The 18355-nt window shown below is 38.5% G+C and overlaps 1 protein-coding gene across 1 annotated transcript in view; it reads right to left on the minus strand.

The window, feature by feature from the left end:
- Positions 1 to 9738: 9738 nt before the first annotated feature.
- The window catches only part of COL4A1 (collagen type IV alpha 1 chain), a 201568-nt gene continuing 192951 nt past the window's right edge, over positions 9739 to 18355 (minus strand). Inside the window, exons 52-53 of the mRNA XM_056807802.1 lie at positions 15271 to 15443; positions 9739 to 11759 (exon numbers count right to left, since the gene is read on the minus strand). Coding sequence (XP_056663780.1) covers positions 11678 to 11759; positions 15271 to 15443 — 255 coding nt within the window. The 3' untranslated portion in view covers positions 9739 to 11677. The remainder of the gene's footprint in view (positions 11760 to 15270; positions 15444 to 18355) is intronic.

Consider the following 18355-nt stretch of genomic DNA (forward strand, 5'->3'; position numbering starts at 1 on the left):
TTCCCTTTTGATTAATTCTACTTTTCATTGCTTTCATTTCTCTTCCCTATTTTTCTTCTGTCTCTCTTAATTGATTTTTAAAATCTTTTCTTGAGCTTTTTTAGAGCCTGAGACCAATCCATATTTTTCTTAGAAGATGCTCTCAATATTTCCTTCTGAGACTGTTCCTTACTCTTCTTTGTCTCCATAAAATTTTTCTATCATTATTTTTTTTATGTTTCCTCATTTTCCTACTCTTTTTCTTGACTTATACTCTTAGCTTGAAGGTGGGTTCTGTTCTCAGGATAGAGAGGGCACTTTCTTAATCCTCAGTTTTTACTTGATGCTATCCTTAGCCCTATATCTGGGTTTCTGCAAGTTTCATTTCTTCCAACATGGCAAAGAAATGCAAATTGAGGGGATGTTTATCAGTTCAGGAATGGCTAAACAAATTATGGTTTATGATTGTAATGGAATACTCCTATGCTATAAGAAATGACAAGCAGGTTAATTTCAGGAAAAAAACAAGGAAAGATCTACATAAAATTATGAAGAGTAAAACAAGCAGAACCAAGAGAATGTCATATAAAGCAACAGAAATATTGAACTGATAAATAGAAATAAGCAAGATAGTTTATATATATATATGTATATTTTGTGCCAGATTATGCCTTCTTTAATGGGGGAGGTAAGGGAGGGAATTACCTGGATATTTTAATGTAACAAATAAGAAAAATTTTAATTTTAAAAATTCAGATGTCTCAGCTTGGAAAGTGTTTTTTCCCCCTCCCAGTAGAAGTTTTGTATATTATCTCAGAGCATGATGAATACTTGCCACCATATTGTACAAAGACACATTTACTAACATTGGATCCCACAGCAGTGAGAAGAGCAAGGAAGATGGTCTGCCATATCTTGAACCCTTACACACTCTTACCAATGCAAACAGCTATTTATAACTAAACTGTAAGCAAAGACTCTCCTGTGATTCATTTGATGGTTAAATATGCACTTGGGATTTAAGAAAAAACTGCCAATCCTTCATGAACTAGAAAACCTGAAAATCCATTTGTTAATTAGCAGAATAAAGAGAATATATATCAGATTTCTCAGCTTGGAAAGTGTTTTTCCCCTCCCATTAGAAATGTTTTCTTGTCTGTTTTTGTATATTATTTCATAGTATGATGAACATTTGCCACAGTTCTTCCAAGATGGCAAAGACACATTAGTGGAAGCATGAATAAACAAGGCACTGGGATGCAATAGAAAGAATGTGAAATTCGGGGTCAGAGAACCTGTGTTCAAACTCTGACACTCCCTATTTATGTGATCATGGAGAAGTCATTTCTGTACTTCAGGTCTCACTTTCCTCAGGGGAAAATAAGGGGATTGGTCTAGATGATCTTGACTCTATCTCTCCCTTAAATCAATGACCCTATGATATGATATTGTTTAGTCATTTTTCAATTGTCCAACTCTTCATGATTCCAAGTGGGGTTTTCTTGGCAAAGGTACTGGCCTGCTTAGTCATTTCCTTCTCAAGCTCATTTTACAAATAAAGAAACTGAGGCAAGCAGGACTTCCTAAGTGGCTTGCCCAGGCTCACAAAACTAGTGTGTGACTCTGGATTTGAACCCAGGTTTTCCTGACTCCAGTTTGGCACTCGATCCTCTGTGCTACCCAGCTTGCCAATGTACCACTTAGCTGCCCTTTGAGATTAGCTTTCATTTATATTGTATTCATCTTGTATACATAATTATTTGCAGTTTTCTTCATCAAAATATGGGTTTCTTGAGGACAGATGCCAAGTTTTTGCCTTTCTTCGTATTCCAAGTATTTGCATAGCACAGTGAATGGCACACAGGAAGTACATAATAAAGGTTTGTTGACCAATTAACCAATCTATCTGGTGACCAGATGAATTATAGGAGAATGAATTTTCCAGTCATAACAATTCCCAAAGATTATCTACTAACAAGAGAGGTCTTATTATATGATTCAATGAATGTAAATATACCATTGATTGATCATTGATCCCGGAAATCCTGAAGAAATGCACAAATTAATGAATTCAGTAAAATATTTCATTTTATATATGCCAAGTGATAGTCTATCCTCTTTTCAATGACATGAGAAAATGTACAAAATCAGTCTTGAATCCTATTAAATTAGTGTGGTATTTGGAAAGTATAATGGACCTGGGCTCTTGATACCAATCATATCAAACTCAATGTAAATGGAGGCCACTAAACTATACAGAAGGATCCCTGCAGGCCATATATTGACTCAGAAACCACATACTAACATCTCTATGTTTTAGTATATTTTTCTTTATTTGTCAAATAATTTTCAATTGTATTTTAATCTGGTTCCAGCTCTGCTTGAATTTGTTGTAGGTGTTATTTGTCTCAGGGGCCACATTTTTGGCACTTCTGTATAAGATCATAGCCCTGTACAGGCCTAGAGTTGGGAGTACTGGGTTCAAATCTGGCAACAGACACTTCCCAGTTGTGTGACCCTGGACGATTCACTTAACCTCCATCCATTCCCTAGCTCTTACCACTCTTCAATCGTAGGACCAATATTGATTCTAAGACAAGAAGTAAGGGTTTAAAGATCGTAAGCTTTCATGTCTAAAAGGTGCACATTTTTTTTTGCTCTTTTCCTATCTGTGTAACCTTTGCCAGGACTCTATGGAGTCTTAATTTCTTTCTCTATAAAATGAGATGGTGGCTTCTGGGAGATCCCCAATAGCCCCAGATCCATAAACTATCAAGCATTAAATAAAAAGAAAGAGGTGTTGCTGAACTCTTAGCCACCCAAATTAGACTCGTTTAGCATTCAGGAGGACAGAGGTGCCATCTACAGTCTGCCACGGAAATGGAGCTGCTTTGTTTCACAAAGACTCCCAAAAGGCGATCCACTTTCAGAGAAACTCAGTAGGGCACCAGGGGTGAGTTCACTGAAAAAACACTTTTCCTGACTTTGCATCGAGAACTGAAATTCACTGAATCCCCAGCGCTGGCTATCTGGCCCCCTACTTGGACCGGGCAAGGCAGAGTCCCAAAGAGAGCGAGCTCAGGCTGAGGCAAGCCAAGTCCCCGCCTGGAGGACACCCAGGTTCCAGGGAGCCATCCACCTGGAAGAAAGCTGTTCAAAACTGAAGCGACTTTCCCTTCTACTAACTGATTAAACTGTGACTCAGTAAGGAGAAGTGACTAAACTGCTGCCTCGTTTCTAACGGGGCTGGAGAGCGGAGGCCAGATGCCTGCTCCAAATAAGACACAAAGCCTCAAAAAATGTGCTCCTAGCTATTTGGGGCGCGTAAAATGGGAAACATGCTGAATTGTAACCCACAGCGAAGGAACGCAGAAAGCACACAAAGGGCATTAATCACTGCAAACACTCCCCACGCAGGCAGAGACGGTGGTGAGAATGATTCAGAGCTACTAGCGTCCCCCTCCGCCGCCGCCGCCGCCGCCGCCACCACCACCCCGACGCCCCCCAGTCCACTCGAATGGGGCGGAGAGAAGGAAAAGTGCCTTCTATGAACCGCCTCCCTGCAGCCAAGCACGGGGTGGGGTGGGGTGGGGTGGGGGAGCTCCGAGTGGGTCCTATCAAATGGAGAGACCAAAATACTTGCTGTACTGAGAGCGGCACAGGACGCTGTGTCAGGGTGACACTGTCTTTCTGCACACACATTCCAGAGGGAGAATGCACGTTGGCAGGACCCAGCCGGCCAGCTCCAAGCTCCAGCCTTCCCTCTGCTGGCATCCCAGGCATAGACGAAGCTACGGAGAGATGCTCGCTCGCTGTTTTCCTGTCTGAGTCCAGTGGGTCTTGCTTTGGGGCTAGGCCGGGCTTACCAAGAAAGACAAAACACGGTCCCTGCCCTTGAGATCACAGTCTAATGAGGGAGACAATATGAGAACGACTATGGGGACAGCAAGTTAGTTCAGAGGACCCAGAGCCAAGACGAGACCAGACGTCTTGGGCTCAAATGTGACCTCAGACACTTCCTGGCTGTGTGACCCTGGGCAAGTCATTTAATTCCAATTGCCTAGCCCTTTTCTCTCCTCTGCCTTCGAATAGATACTTAGTATTGATTCTAAGATAGGAAGTAAAGGTTTAAAAAACCACAACTTTGTACAAACAAGATATTTATAGGAAAATTAGAAATATTCTGCAGAGGAAAGAAACTAGAATTAACGGGGATTGGGGAAAGCTTTCTACAGTAGGTGGAATTCTAGTTGATACTTGAAAGAAGCCAAGGGGCACAGGTAAGGAAAGAGACTATACCAGGCATGGCAGTCAGCCAAAATGAAAATGCCCAGAGCTAAGAGGTGGGGTATCCTGTTCCAAGAATAACAAAGGGGCCAGTGTTCCTGGGTCAGAGTACCATAAGGTATATGAAGTCTGGAAAGCTAAGGAAGGCAGTTAGGGTATGAAGGGTTTTGAGCACAAGAAGATTTTATACTTATTTCTGGAGAAAATGGAGTAAAAAAAACAACAGCTTTTACTTCTAACATAATCATGATAGCTAGAGAAATAATGTTGGCGTAGAGGATGGAAAGCTGACTCATTGTCAGAAAGGGCTGGGTTCAAATCCCCACGCATCCTAGCTATGGGCCCTTGAGCAAGGCATTTAATATCTCAGTGACTTTAGGCAACTTTAAAACTATATAAATCACTATCTGCAACATGGTAAAGGGACTTTGCCAGGTTACAATGATAGCCCCAGTCTTCTTCTCCACTAAGGTTGGTAAAGCATTTTCACGCGTATTATCTCATTTCATCCTAACAACATATCTGTGGCAGAGGAACCAGTATCACCCTTATTTTTAAAAAAGGAAACTGAGGCAGCATACCATATTGGCTCAGGGCCACATGACTGTTCTTGGTGGAATGCAGAAAGTTTTGCGAAAGTTTTTGATTTTTAACTTTTTGGAGTGTTTTTTAAAATGTGAAATAGACCTGAAGTCTGGAAGGTCAGATGCATTTTGCCTAAACATGTAACAGAATAGAAAGGCTGGGAAGGGGGATGGAGATGGAGAGTAGCATGCTAACTTTCTAAGAGCCAGCAGTACCGCTCTTTAAGAGGTAGATCAAGAGGACTATAGAATGGGATCCTGTTCCTGGGGCAGTCAGGGCAAAGCAGAGGAATGTGTCCCTGAGCCTCTTAGGAGAGAGCTTGGCCTGAGATGGGACCTAATAAAGGCATTGCTTCTTACAGAGTCTAGTGATCAGCTATTTTTCATTTTCACCCAGGAGAAATAAAGAGGGAAGAGGCAAGGAAATGAGTATTTCTATTGAACCTACAAGGGTCATAGTGCTAGTAAGACTTTGAAGTGAAATTGGAATCCTGGTCTTTTTTGTCTCCAGTACAGCTAGGTAGCTCAATGGATAGAGCACTGGGCTTAGAATCAGGATGACTGGAGTCCAAATCTGGCCTCAGACACCAGCTGTGTGACCCTGGGCATGTCACTTAACTATATATACCTCCGTTTCCTCATTTGCAAAATGAGCAGGAGAAGAAAATGGCAAAGTACTCCTCATCTCTGCAAGAAAACGCCAAATGGGGTCACAAAGAGTAGGACGTGACTGACAACAACAATAATGTCAAATTAACTAGATGTTGAATGAGAGAGCAGAGCCCTAACTGAAGTAATAGAACAATAGAACCTACTATGTGCCAATACTTTACTAAGAGCTTTTAAAAAAACCCGACAAACTCAATTGATTCTTGTAACACCTCTGCTAAACAAGTGCTATTATTATCCCTATTTCACAGTTGAGAAACCTGAGGCAAACAAAAGTTAAGCGGTTAGCCTATGGTCTATCACATAGGTAGCCAGGGTCTAAGGTTAAATTTAAATTGAGATAATAAGAATAATTGCCAACATTGTTATAGAACTTACTAAGGGCCAGGTACTGTGCTAAGCATTTTATGACTACCTCATTTGAACCTCACAATAACACTGGGAGGTAAGGGCTATTATTATCATTGAAACTGAAGCAAACCGAGGGTCAGTGACTTGCCCAGGGTCACACACTTAGTGTCTGAAGTTGGATTTGAATTCAGCTCTATCCACTGAGCTACTAGTTACCTACATAAAGAGAACTGAATCTGGAGTAAAATTAGGTCAGATGTTAGTGTCCTGGCAGGTCACTTAAAAGATTATGGAATTTGCTCTCTCAAAATCTTAAAAAATGTGAAATATTAACATATATCTGGGATTATTTAGGCACAAACCTAACGACAGAGGGACAATCTCTAGAGAACCTTTCTAGATTAACAATGCTCAGAAGACATCATAATATTGGTGTTTTTCAACCCTTATCTTCTGTCCTAGTATCAATTCAAAGAAGAGTGGTAAAGGGTAGGCAATGGGTGTTAAAGGACTTGTCCAGGGTCACACAGCTAGAAAGTTTTGAATTTGAACCCAGGCCCTCTAGACTCACACCTGACCCTCTATTCACTGTGCTACCTACCTAAATGACAGCATAATATTGTCTTAAACTCCTTTTTTATGAGTTAGAAAGTGTTCAATTGGAGTAGGGAGGACCTATGTTTTAATTCGCAGTGACACTCTATGTGATCTTGAGCAAGTCACTTAACTTTTATCTCACCTTCCCAATCTGTAAAATTAGTTTCAGAGGATGCACTCTGAAAGCCCTGAAGAACTACAGGTGCTATTCAATTTATATGACACACTCATACACACATGCATATTTACCAGTAAATATGTAACAACTATCTTGCCAAAACAACAACAAAAAGTACACCAAGAACATTTTAAAATCTAATCGTTTTTACAAACCTGTTTTAAGTTTCTTTTAAAAATTTTATTATTGTTGTTGTTCAGTCATGTCTGACTCTTTTTGACCCCATTTGGGGTTTTCTTGGCAAAGATACTGGAGTGGCTTGCCATGTCTTTCTCCAGCTAATTTTACAGATGGAGAAAATGAGACAAACAGGATTAAGTGACTTGCCCAAGGTCATACAGATAAGTGTCTGAGGTCAGATTTGAACTCAGGAAGATAAGGCTTCTTGACTTCACACCCAGCACTCTATCCAATGTGCCACCTAGATGCCCACAATAAAAAACAAACAATGCACCAAGTCCAGATTTGGTAGTCTTTGCAAATTTCTGGGATTTAAGTGTTCATACTGAAAATCTAATAATTGGTTCTAACAAGCAAGTTCAATTGAGTCCAGCACACTCCTGCTTATATGTGTGTATAATGCTTTGTAAACTATAAAATACTCATATGTATGTAAATATGCATGATATATATGTAGTATGTAAACATAAAAGATAGATAGATAGATAGATAGATAGATAGATAGATAGATAGATAGATAGATAGATGAATTAATAACAAAATGGTTGGAGCACTGAGCCTGAAGTCAGAAAGACCTGAGTTCACATCCAGCCTCAGATACTTCTTAGCTGTGTGACCTTGGGCAAATTATTTAACCTCTGTATGTCTAAAAGGCAGCTAGGTAGCTCAGTGGATAGAATACTGGGTCTGTACTCGGGAAGACCCAAGTTCAAGTCCAGTTTCAGACATTTCCTAGCTGTGTTGCCCTGCTCAAGTCATTTTACCTCTGATTGCCTGAAAAAGGGATCTATTGGACCCACTGGAAAGGGAAATAGCTAATCCCTTCAGTACCCGTGCCAAGAAAACCCCATGGAGAGCTATGATCCAGAGTCACAAAGAGTTAGACTTGACTGACTGAAGAATAACAAAAATACACACCATTGGGCAACAGTTAAAGTTTGAAAGAAATGGGGTTTCAGGACTAATAGAGAAGTGTTATTATATACATTTCAGAAAAATTTAGAGACTTCATTAAGAGGTTCACAAAGAGGATGGTGGTCATGGTTGGTGTTTTGTAATAACAATAATATTATTTATATAGTAGCTATCTGTATTTAGCCAACTGGTACAAAGTTATTTGTACGTTGTCTTCCCAGTTAGATGGAGATCTCCTTGAGGGCAGGAATTGTCTTTTGCTTTTCTTAGTATCCCTTGAATCTTTACTTGGGTAAATAAATGTTGATTGACTGACTATCCACTATGCCATGTTATCATTAAGCATAACAAGAATAAGGAAAATATCACCATATCCCTTAAAAACAGATTCTCCCATTAATATCTCTCAAACTTCCTATGGACATACTATCTTTGTATTCTTCTTTGTGTTGTCATTGAAGCAGAGAAAGAATAAAGTTAACTACTTGCAGATGACTTTCTACATAGCAACTCACATTGTTGTGGTCACACAATTCACTGATGGATGGATAACATAAGATCCCATTATGTTTGTATTGATTTGAATTTTTTCATTATGAAACTTCGAAGCTCTACTCAAAACAAGATTTCTTATTTGCTCACAATAAAGTAATTTAAGACCTTATGATTAGTTAGGACTATGGCTACAACATACACACAACAAAGAAATGTGTTCACGTGTGGCATGCACCCATGTCACAAAAGATGCTCCATTCAGGGTCCAAATAAAAGGAGTCACCATTCATAGAGATGCTCTCCACACATTCCTACTCACAAATGTTACTGTTCTACTTGCCATCTACTCCCAGAATATCACAAGATCTCCTCAATAAAATCTACAGCAATATGAAAACCATTGGCCTTACCACCACTCATTCTGGAAGATCAAAGTGGATCAATTATGCAAGTTGCCTGGATCATGCATGATACGTAGCTGGATGGGCAGTCCATTGTGTTAGTTCAACTGTGCAACTGTTTGTGACTTTGTATAGTGGACAGACACCATAGATGGTCAATCAATTGAGACCAGAATTGAGATCACTAGGACCTTTAGAAAACTCTATAGGGCTTTTTTTGCTTGGTGCTGCAAAAGCCCATTTAGAATGTTTATATTCTCAGGGCAGCTAAGTGACTCAGAACTGGAGATGGGCAGTCCTGGATTCAAACATGACCTCAGATACTTCTTAGCTGTGTAACCCTGGAAAAGTCTTTTAACTCCAATTGCCTAGCCTTTACCGCTCTTCTATCCTGGAACTGATACTTAGTATTGATTCTAAGATAGAAAGTGAGAATTTTAAAAAAATTCTAATACTCTTAAGGGTGGTATATGACTTGTGACCATGTCACCCCATTATTCAATAAACTCTAGTGCCTCTCTATTGCCTCCAGTAACAAATACAAAATGCTCTTTTTAGCATTCAGAACTCTTCATAGCCAAGCCCTACCTTTCCAGTCTTCTTACTCCCCAACACATACTCTTGAATCCAATGACAATAGTCTCCTGGGCATTCCTTGAGCAAGACTTCCATTTCTTGGATCTAAGTATTTTCTCTGGTTGTCATCACTGTCTAAAATGTTCTTCCTCATTGGTTTCCTTTAAAGCCCAACTGAAATACTTCTTTGGCTAGAAGCCTTTCTCAACATTTCTTAACTATAGTGCCTTCCCTCGATTAATTACTTCCTCTTATTATTATTATATATTATTCTTATTTTTTTATTTTTCCCATGGTTACATGATTCTTGTTGTCTCCTTCCCCTCTTCCAGAGGTGACAAGCAATTTCACTGGGTTGTGTGTGTGTGTGTGTGTGTGTGTGTGTGTGTGTGTTGTTCTTATTACCTTGTAATGCAGGTTGCCTTGTATATGTTGGTTTGCACATTGTAAGCTTGTGAGGGCAAGGACTGGTTTTTTCTTCTTTTTGTATCACCAGCTCTTAGCACAGTGCCTGGAACAGCATAGGTACTTAATAAATGTTTATTGATTGACTGAATCATGGACCACTTCAATCTTGAAGGAATCCTAATTACAGGTAACTCCAAAAGTAATGAAAAAATGAAATCTGAGCACACAATAGCCTATGCATGAAAAGTAGGATAAAAGACATCATCAAGGACAGGTATATCTCTAAAAGAAGGTGAACAGATCATGAAGAGGTAAGTTTTGTAGGCGGCTTCATAAATCTTTATGTATTACTTTTCACCATATGTAATTATGAAATTTTAACCAAATCTAAACTTGGCTAAAGAATTCAATAATAAAAATTTGTGCCCTCCAACCCCCATTTTCTTATTTGTTTACTCCAAATAAGAACTGGAATCCACATCTCCAGATATTGTCCATTTGGATATACTTCATTCATACATATTGATACATATTGGCACTTTTCCAGCAAAGGGTTTTCTGAATACATATTTGTTAGAGGCAATGAAGGTAGCAATCACTGAAAAATATTCCCCTAAGAGATATGTTTGGAAGACATGCAAAATAAAAATAATCTAAGTTATGGAAGGCTTGCAAATTTATTAATGGCTTATGCAGTTACTTCTTGTTAAAAGCTCTGGGTCAACACTAACAACAAATTGATTAAAGCTCTTTTTTTTACACAAATATTTTTATTACAAATTTTAATTCTTAAGAAATACACATTTTTAAGAAATGGCCTTAGTATTTTTTAAAATCTTTGGAACCTCTGAGAGAAATATTGTTTTAGACAAAAATGTCTATTCTGCCTTCTTGCAAATACATCCTCTGGTCCTCCTTTAGTCAGTGAGAACCACATTTACAATAGTTCATGAATCATAGAGCAGAATATGGCCCAACTGTGAAAATGTAGCCACAGGGATTTGATGGAGTAAAATACTCATGAGATTAAGGCCTTTTAGGTTTTTTAAATCAAGTCATTCAGTGTGTGATTAGTGTTTAAAACCCTGAAAATATTAAATACAGAATAAAAACAGTAAGCTCAAAGTACATGATTTACTATATTAAACACAATAGCCACGATCCTGGATTTGTCTTTGGCACCATACAATTTTGGTATGTAAGTGACTAATGGAATAAAACTGATGTTTCACATTAAATAGTCTATTGTTTCATAGCTCATCTAAAGGACAACAAATCTGGAAAGAAGAAAACTCATATAAGCTTCATTTTAATAGTGGAACTAGAACCCAAAACCTGATTTGCCTAATTGCTGACAACTATATAAATTACTAAAAATATATATATATATATCTATTTCTGACCACTTTTGGACCATCTTTATTCCACAGGAAAGTTGTGTTTTCTGCAAAAGCAGGTGCATAGTACCACACAGAGCAGAGAGATATAAATTTACGCATTTGGTTTGGAAGATATGGCTATTTACTCCTTATTCATATTTGGTAATCCCATTCCTTTTTTTTTACATTACTATTATTTGTACAGGAACAATAAGTACATATCAAAGGACCTATCATTTTGTAAAAGCTAGACAGTGGTATAAACAACATTTATATCTGGGAGGGGGCAAAAACAAATCTAAATATAATACAAAAATGTCAAGGGGAGTCAAACAGTATGTAAGTCACTGCATACCTCCTAGCACCTTTTGATTTTTCTGACTTAGCTCTGGCTTTACACTCTTCAGTGCATCGGAACACATCTACAATTTCTTCCTTTTTTTAAATAAAAAGTGCCATTTGGTATGTATATATTTGAAGCTTATTGTTGTCTTTTTTTTCTTCTTCAGCAAGTAGAGGGCCAATAAAGCAAGGCGTGTTAGTTATGCAAATTCCTATAAGGCACTTTACTGTTTTCTTATTCGACAACAGTGAGGTACACAGGATATATTTCTAGGGTTCATTGCTGTTAAAAAATGAATAGCACCATATTGTGACGTTAGCTGAGACTGAGAGTCATTATGTTCTTCTCATACAGACTTGGCAGCGGCTAACGTGTGTGCGTAGTTCTCCTGCTTTCAAAGTCGATGGAGTAGGTTTCCTGTAAACAAGAAAACAAATGGTCCTCAGAGGTCACTTAACTATCAGGGAGAATTAAGTTTCTTTAAAACAACAAAGAAGGCAAAGTGGATTGTGGTATTGGATATGGAGTCGGGAAATTATTGTTTAGTCTTTTTTTGGTCATGTCCAACTCTTTGTGACCTCTTTTGGGGGTTTTCTTTTTTTTTTTAACTCTTACCTTCCATCTTGGAATCAATACTGTGTATTGGTTCCAAGGCAGAAGAAGTTCAAGCGACTTGCCCAGGGTCATACAGCTGGGAAGTGTCTGAGGTCAGATTTGAACCTAGGACCTCTCATCTCTAGGTCTGGCTCTCAATCCACTCAGCCACCCAGCTTCTCTCTGAGGGTTTTCTTCCTGGAAGACACTGGAGTGGTTTGCCATTTCCTTCTCCAGCTCATCTTACAGATGAAGAAACTGAGGCAAATAAAATTAAGTGACTTGCCCAGGATCGTACAGCTAGTAAGTATCTGAAGCTGGTTAAATTCAAGTCTTCCAGACTTCAGGTCCAGCACTTGATCCACCATGCCACTTAGCTGCTCTGTTCTCAAATACCGCAGAGCTAGTCTCACTAGCTTATGATTAAAAAATGCTATCCCCAGTCAAAAAATGAACTGTTGGAATCTGATTGCAGATCAAAGCATGCCATCTTTCATTTCATTTCCTTTATGAGCTTTTTATTGTATGTGTGGCGTGTATCTTCTGACCTGGCATGGGGAATATGGAAATATTCATTGCATGAAAGCACTGGTATAGCCTATATCAGATTATTTACTATATCAAGGAGGCTGAGGGAGGGAGCGAAGGAGGGAGAGAATGTGAATTGCATCAAGGTTCTTTTTAAGTCTTACTAGCTGTATGACTCTAGACAAGTCACTTAACTTTTAGAGATCTGTTTCCTCATCAATAAACCAAGAAGGGTGGAAGATGGTAGCCTCTAGTTTCCTTTCCACTTTTGCATGAATATGACCACCGTCATTACATCAGGATTGGGTCTAATAATACCCACACCTTTTAGTAGGGCTTTCAAGAAGATCCATGATCTGGCCCAACCCTCCTTTTCCAACTATTTTAATTCCCAACTGTATACTATTTCCAATTATATTACTTCCCACTATTCATCAATGTGAATTTTCTATTCTTGCCACTCTCTTTATTGTCTCCCAATTCTTCTTCGATGTCGCTTCTGCTCATCTCCGCATTCCTCTTCACCCATCCAAATCACCCTTGAAGCCCAGCACAATCATCTCCATGAAAACTTCTGGAACAATCCCATTCATCTCTCTTGCTTCTACAATTCTCCTAGTTCTTACTGTTTATTCACTCATGGAGCGTCTGATTATAAACTGCTTGATATCATGTAACTTTTCATTGGCATAAGACTTGTCTCCCAACTAGACTGTAAGGTAAGAACTGCACGGTAATGGTCATGGTGCTAAGCATGAGACTGAGTAAACGTCTTATTTTTAGAAAGTAGAGGTCTGGTCTGTAATATTCCTTGGGCAAAAGTCTTTTCCACAAACCACCACCTAGTTTGTGAACTTTGCTCGTCATCTTTTATTTGGCAGAACATGAACTGGTGGTAAACCTGTACTGTTCATGTATATTGATTGTGGCAAAGTTGTACAGATTTCTATATTTTGGAAGGGAAATTTTTCTTCTCTCTATAATAAATTGTTTGCTATCTTGGCATTTTTTTAAAAAAATGAGTGAATGAAGCAAAAAGCAGGAATTCTGAAAATGGATCTGCCAAATCATGTTGAGATTGTTTGTTTTAACATTTACATGGGTAGTGCCACATACACCATTCCTGAAATTTCCTCCTTATTTTCACAGCTGAAATGATTACAGACTGGAAGCTTGGAATGGGTCAAGTTTCATCAGAACAAAAACTATTATGTGAGCAAAGAATGGAGTGCTAAATTTTTGGCCACTTTAATTCAAGCAGTTTTTGAGATGGACACATTATGGTGTACATCAAGAGAATCTAAAAAAGTCCTTTGGAGCTGACTGTAACTTGTTTTTCTTCTGACAAAGAATTTTCAATGGAATTTTTACTTCAATATTGAAATCCTCCAAGGACTTGGTATTTTGTGATGGGAGGTATTTCTTTTCTTGACAGAGAGCAACATTGCTCTACTACAATCTTACCTCAACATTTCATCATAGCACAGAAGTGCCCCTCTACTTAAATCTTATCCTTCCAACACTTCCTGATAGCACTGAAGTTGATGCAAGTACTGCATCAATTTTGGAAGGTCTTACCAAGTTGGAGAAGCTTTGGGCATAGGTCTGGTGGTCTAGTGAATATGTTTGCTGCTGAAGGATGAGCCTACCTAACTTTGGAGATCCTCATTTCCTGGTTGTCCACAAGGTAATATATTTTTGGTCATAACAACTTTCAAATTCAGTTTTCTGGTCCACTAAAAAAAGCCTACTAACTCTATAATATGACATCTTAGCATCAGGAACCCAACAATAAATGTTTATTGCTTCCACGGAATCTCAGTAAATTTCCATCTCAAATTAATTTATGTCATTTTTGTCAATGTTAATACTTTGATGGTCCAAAAAATGCTTTCATAGACTATAAAATGGGCCTGGGTATCCCTGATTTCTTTGCTGATGGATTATCAGCCGCAAACAATTTACCTTTGAGTTAATTCTCTCTGCTCTAGATTGGAAGCAGACAGAAGCATAGCAGGTCTTCACAGACCTTTCTCCCAAAAGCATTACTTTTGGTAAAGGCAGAAAGACTTGTCTCCAAGGGTGAGAAGTATTTATTTCAGGAATGAACAGTAAGTAATTGTTCAATCTCCCTCAGCCTTCTGCCCCTGCTTCAGCACAGACTGCAGCTGGTGCTAAATTAAGGATAGAGGGTTCATTATATGCTACTGTCCATTAGTGACCGGGCTGTGCTCCAAATTAATTTCAATGAGGTTATCAGTCACTAGGGAGAGTTGTTGTAGAGGTAAAAATTTTGAGTCCTGAAAATAAAAGTTCTTTTCTCTCTGGCTAAAATGTGGCATACTTGCCCAGAAATTATTTTTTATAGTCGTGGTTTATAAATATCTCTTGCCAAATCATGCAGAGGACACAAAACAAAAACCAATTGAAGTTCCCCAGGTAATGAAAACCTCCATCAAAAACTCTGTTGGCTTGTGGGTTAGCTTTTGACTTCATTTTTAAGTTTGCAATATTAGAATATGTTTACTTGCTCTGAATCGATTTCTAATGAACTCATCTTGATGAGGGAGATAAAACACTTTTAGTTTTCATATGAGAACACTGATGAGGTCAGTCTACCAGACCCAGACCTCTTCTAGGATGTATTTCTTCTTGAGGCAACAATATGGCAAAAGGAAGAAGCAGCCATCTTCATTATTTTGCAGCTAACCTGATTATTATTTTGATCTATGCCAACAGATTTTTGATGATTAACCATCAAATAATAAAGTGGAAAGATTAAAACGAGGAAAAGTTTACTACTTACTTGAACATCTCATTTCTTTCTATAGTAGCAAGCCAGAAGCTATAAGCATTTGCATAATAATTACAGGTCCCACGACCATGGCATTCAATGAATGGTGCACTTCGAAATTCTTCTAGACAGGAACCTGGGGATGCTAGGGCCTGGCCAGAACCTTCGGCACCAGCGCTGGTGTGCTGGAAAACAAATTAGGATCACATGTCAGAGAATTCCCTCCCAAAAGAATATGAGATTTATTGTAACTTATGGAGGGAGCAGTGCAGTTACGCCAAGAAACTGGGTCCTTTCCCTACCTCATGTGGTGACTCCTGAACACATGCTAAGCATGAACATCACACCAAAGACTTCACAGACTACCATCTTGGACTCATTCCTTCCTTTCCTGGCCACAAGGCTACAAACAACTTGAGAAACTTCAATATATATAACGAATCTGAGTATGCCTCATTTTGCATAATAAATGCATTCCTGAAAAGTTTTGTGTGAATCAGATTTCTATAAACAACCACCTTTTCAATACAAAAAAAATCTTATAATAATTCCTTCTCTAGAACAAAGAGTTCTTTCCCCTAAAGTTATCTGTTTATTAAGTTTGGATTTATATCTATTTGGTTAAGACACCAAAGTACTAAAAGTCTCAAGAGCACATTTATTTTATTTAAGACATTATTCTCTGGTCTTTACCCTACTCCAAACAGATTTTTCCGCTCATTCCTTCCATTGGCTTTTAAAACAAATAGAAGTGACAACACAATCATGGAATTTTAGAGGCAAAAGGAAATCTAGAGACCGTCCACAACAACCCAGGCTTATTATAGATGATGAAATCAAGCCCCAGAGCCAATCAGTGGACTTGAACTTGAGCTGAAGTCTCTTGACTCGCAGTCTAGTTCTAGAATTCTATTTCCATTATACCCAACTGCACAGATAAGGTACAGGAACAAAGAAGAAGAATTGGGCAATTCATGTCCAAAGCACCTACTAACTCTGAGCTCCTAAGTCCTTAAGACCAGATTCCTGGCTAGGTATGGTCTGCTGTCACATTTTGTTTTCTTGGGTCTGGAGCTATTGGAGATGAATAGCTGCAGAGGCTCGGCGTCTGAGAGGCGTAATGCCCTTCCTTATGGCATCATAACTGCCCCTTGTAGACTCAGTCATCTCTCTGAAATGGCACTTTACCAGAGAATGGGTGAAGCTGACATTGCCGATATAAATCAGGGAGTGTTTCGTGTACCGATATTGTGAAATGGTGAGCTCAGAGGGCTGATTGGACTTCCTCCGTAGACTCAGACTTGTGTTTTGTGAAGCAGACTACTCAGCCCAAGACATTTTGGAATGACTTAGCACAAGACGAGAGGCTAAGGCTGTCAAACTGAGCAGTAATTGCTCATCATCTGGAAGGACCTCACGAGGAATTTATCTCTTCTCTAAATCATTTGTGGCTTATTGAGGTTGTGCTAGAGATAGCTTCTAGGGCTCGAGAGAACCAATTGTTAAATTTTCATCATGAACATTTACACCTCAGAAATCAACAAATGCTACAAATTTGGGCTGATTTTACTATTTACCTAGACCTAAGCAAGTGATAGACAAAGGGTTAATAATGCAGATTAGAATTAAAGTGACATGCATTTTTGAAGAGCTGCTTATTAAATATTTACTAGCACACCCCTGCTTAAGATCTGCATGTCACTGTCATATAAGGTTCAAGAAGTGGGGCTCATCTGTGTGAGCCTGGGCAAGTCACTTAACCCCTATTGCCTAGCCCTTTCCACTCTTCTGCCTTAGAATCAATACACAGTATTGATTCTAAGACAGAAGGTAAGATTTAAAAAAAGAAGTGGGGTTCATGAAAGTAGTTTAATTAACAAGTAACAGTTGGGAATGTTTTGGTAGTTTTCACATCAAGAGACCTGGACGAGTATGATGCATGGCTACAAAATGGAGATTTTAAGGACAAATCAATATTATGAAAGGATGATGAAGTCTGGAAAGAGCTCTTGGATATTTATGAATAAGAGGTTTGAGAATCATCAAAGTAACTTGGAGAGGGCAGAAGCCCAGTGTGCCCTATCAGACTGGATGGATCATGAATCTAGCCCAATATATTTTATTTTTTTAATGTTCTCAATACTTTAGAACAAGAATCCATTCAGTTACAAGTTTTCAAATTCAGTTCTCCCACAAGGACAAACCTGGTTCACAGAATCAGTCAGAATTGGTTAGAATAAAAAAAGTATATCATAGCTCTTAGTTTTTTCATGACATGCTTCATAACAAGCAGGAGAATAATAATAATAACAACATAATCTAGCATTTATTTAATACTTACTATGTGCAAGACACTGTGGAAAATGCTTTACAAATTTAATCTCAATTGATCTTCACAATGACACTGTCAGATGAGTATTGCTAATATCCCTGTTAAATAGTTGGGGAAGCAGAGACAGATAGAGCTTACATGATTTGCCCAGGGTCACACAGGTAGTGAATGTCTTGGGTCATACTTGAACTCAGGTTCCCCTGACTCCAGACCCAGAACTCTATCCACTGTACCACCTAGCTACACTTTCATATAAAATATGCTTCTTGAACCAAGCCAATTCCCAAGCCAATCACTTATGATGGATGGGGAACCATATTATTAACTTTTCTATACAAGGTGAGATGACCACAAAGAGTAACCAGGAAAGATTCCAGTTGCCCAGAAATCTGAAATAATCTTAGAAACCTACATAGGGTCTGGGGAGCTTCTTTTTTTAATTCAGAAAATTAATGTTCCCATTTCATAAATTGCATTTGGCCATATCCCCTTTTAAAAAGCCTTACTTGGTGGGAAACCCTAAAGAAAGAACCCTAAAGAATTTTTTCTCTTTGAAAAAGTGATCTAACCTCACTTTGAGTCCTTTAGTCATTTTGTCAAAGGAAGATCATTTTTGTATTTGAGCAAGGTGGATATTTTCCACAAACTCCTCATCTATCTTCTAATTGTGATGGGATAAAGTTATTTCACTTTTGAAACGAACTTTACATTCTATACGTCAAAAAGAAAATAACTAATGCTCTGCCTTTTCTCCTTTGAAGATGG

Source organism: Monodelphis domestica, chromosome 8 (genome assembly GCF_027887165.1).
Source record: "Monodelphis domestica isolate mMonDom1 chromosome 8, mMonDom1.pri, whole genome shotgun sequence".
Taxonomy (NCBI): Eukaryota; Metazoa; Chordata; class Mammalia; order Didelphimorphia; family Didelphidae; genus Monodelphis; species Monodelphis domestica.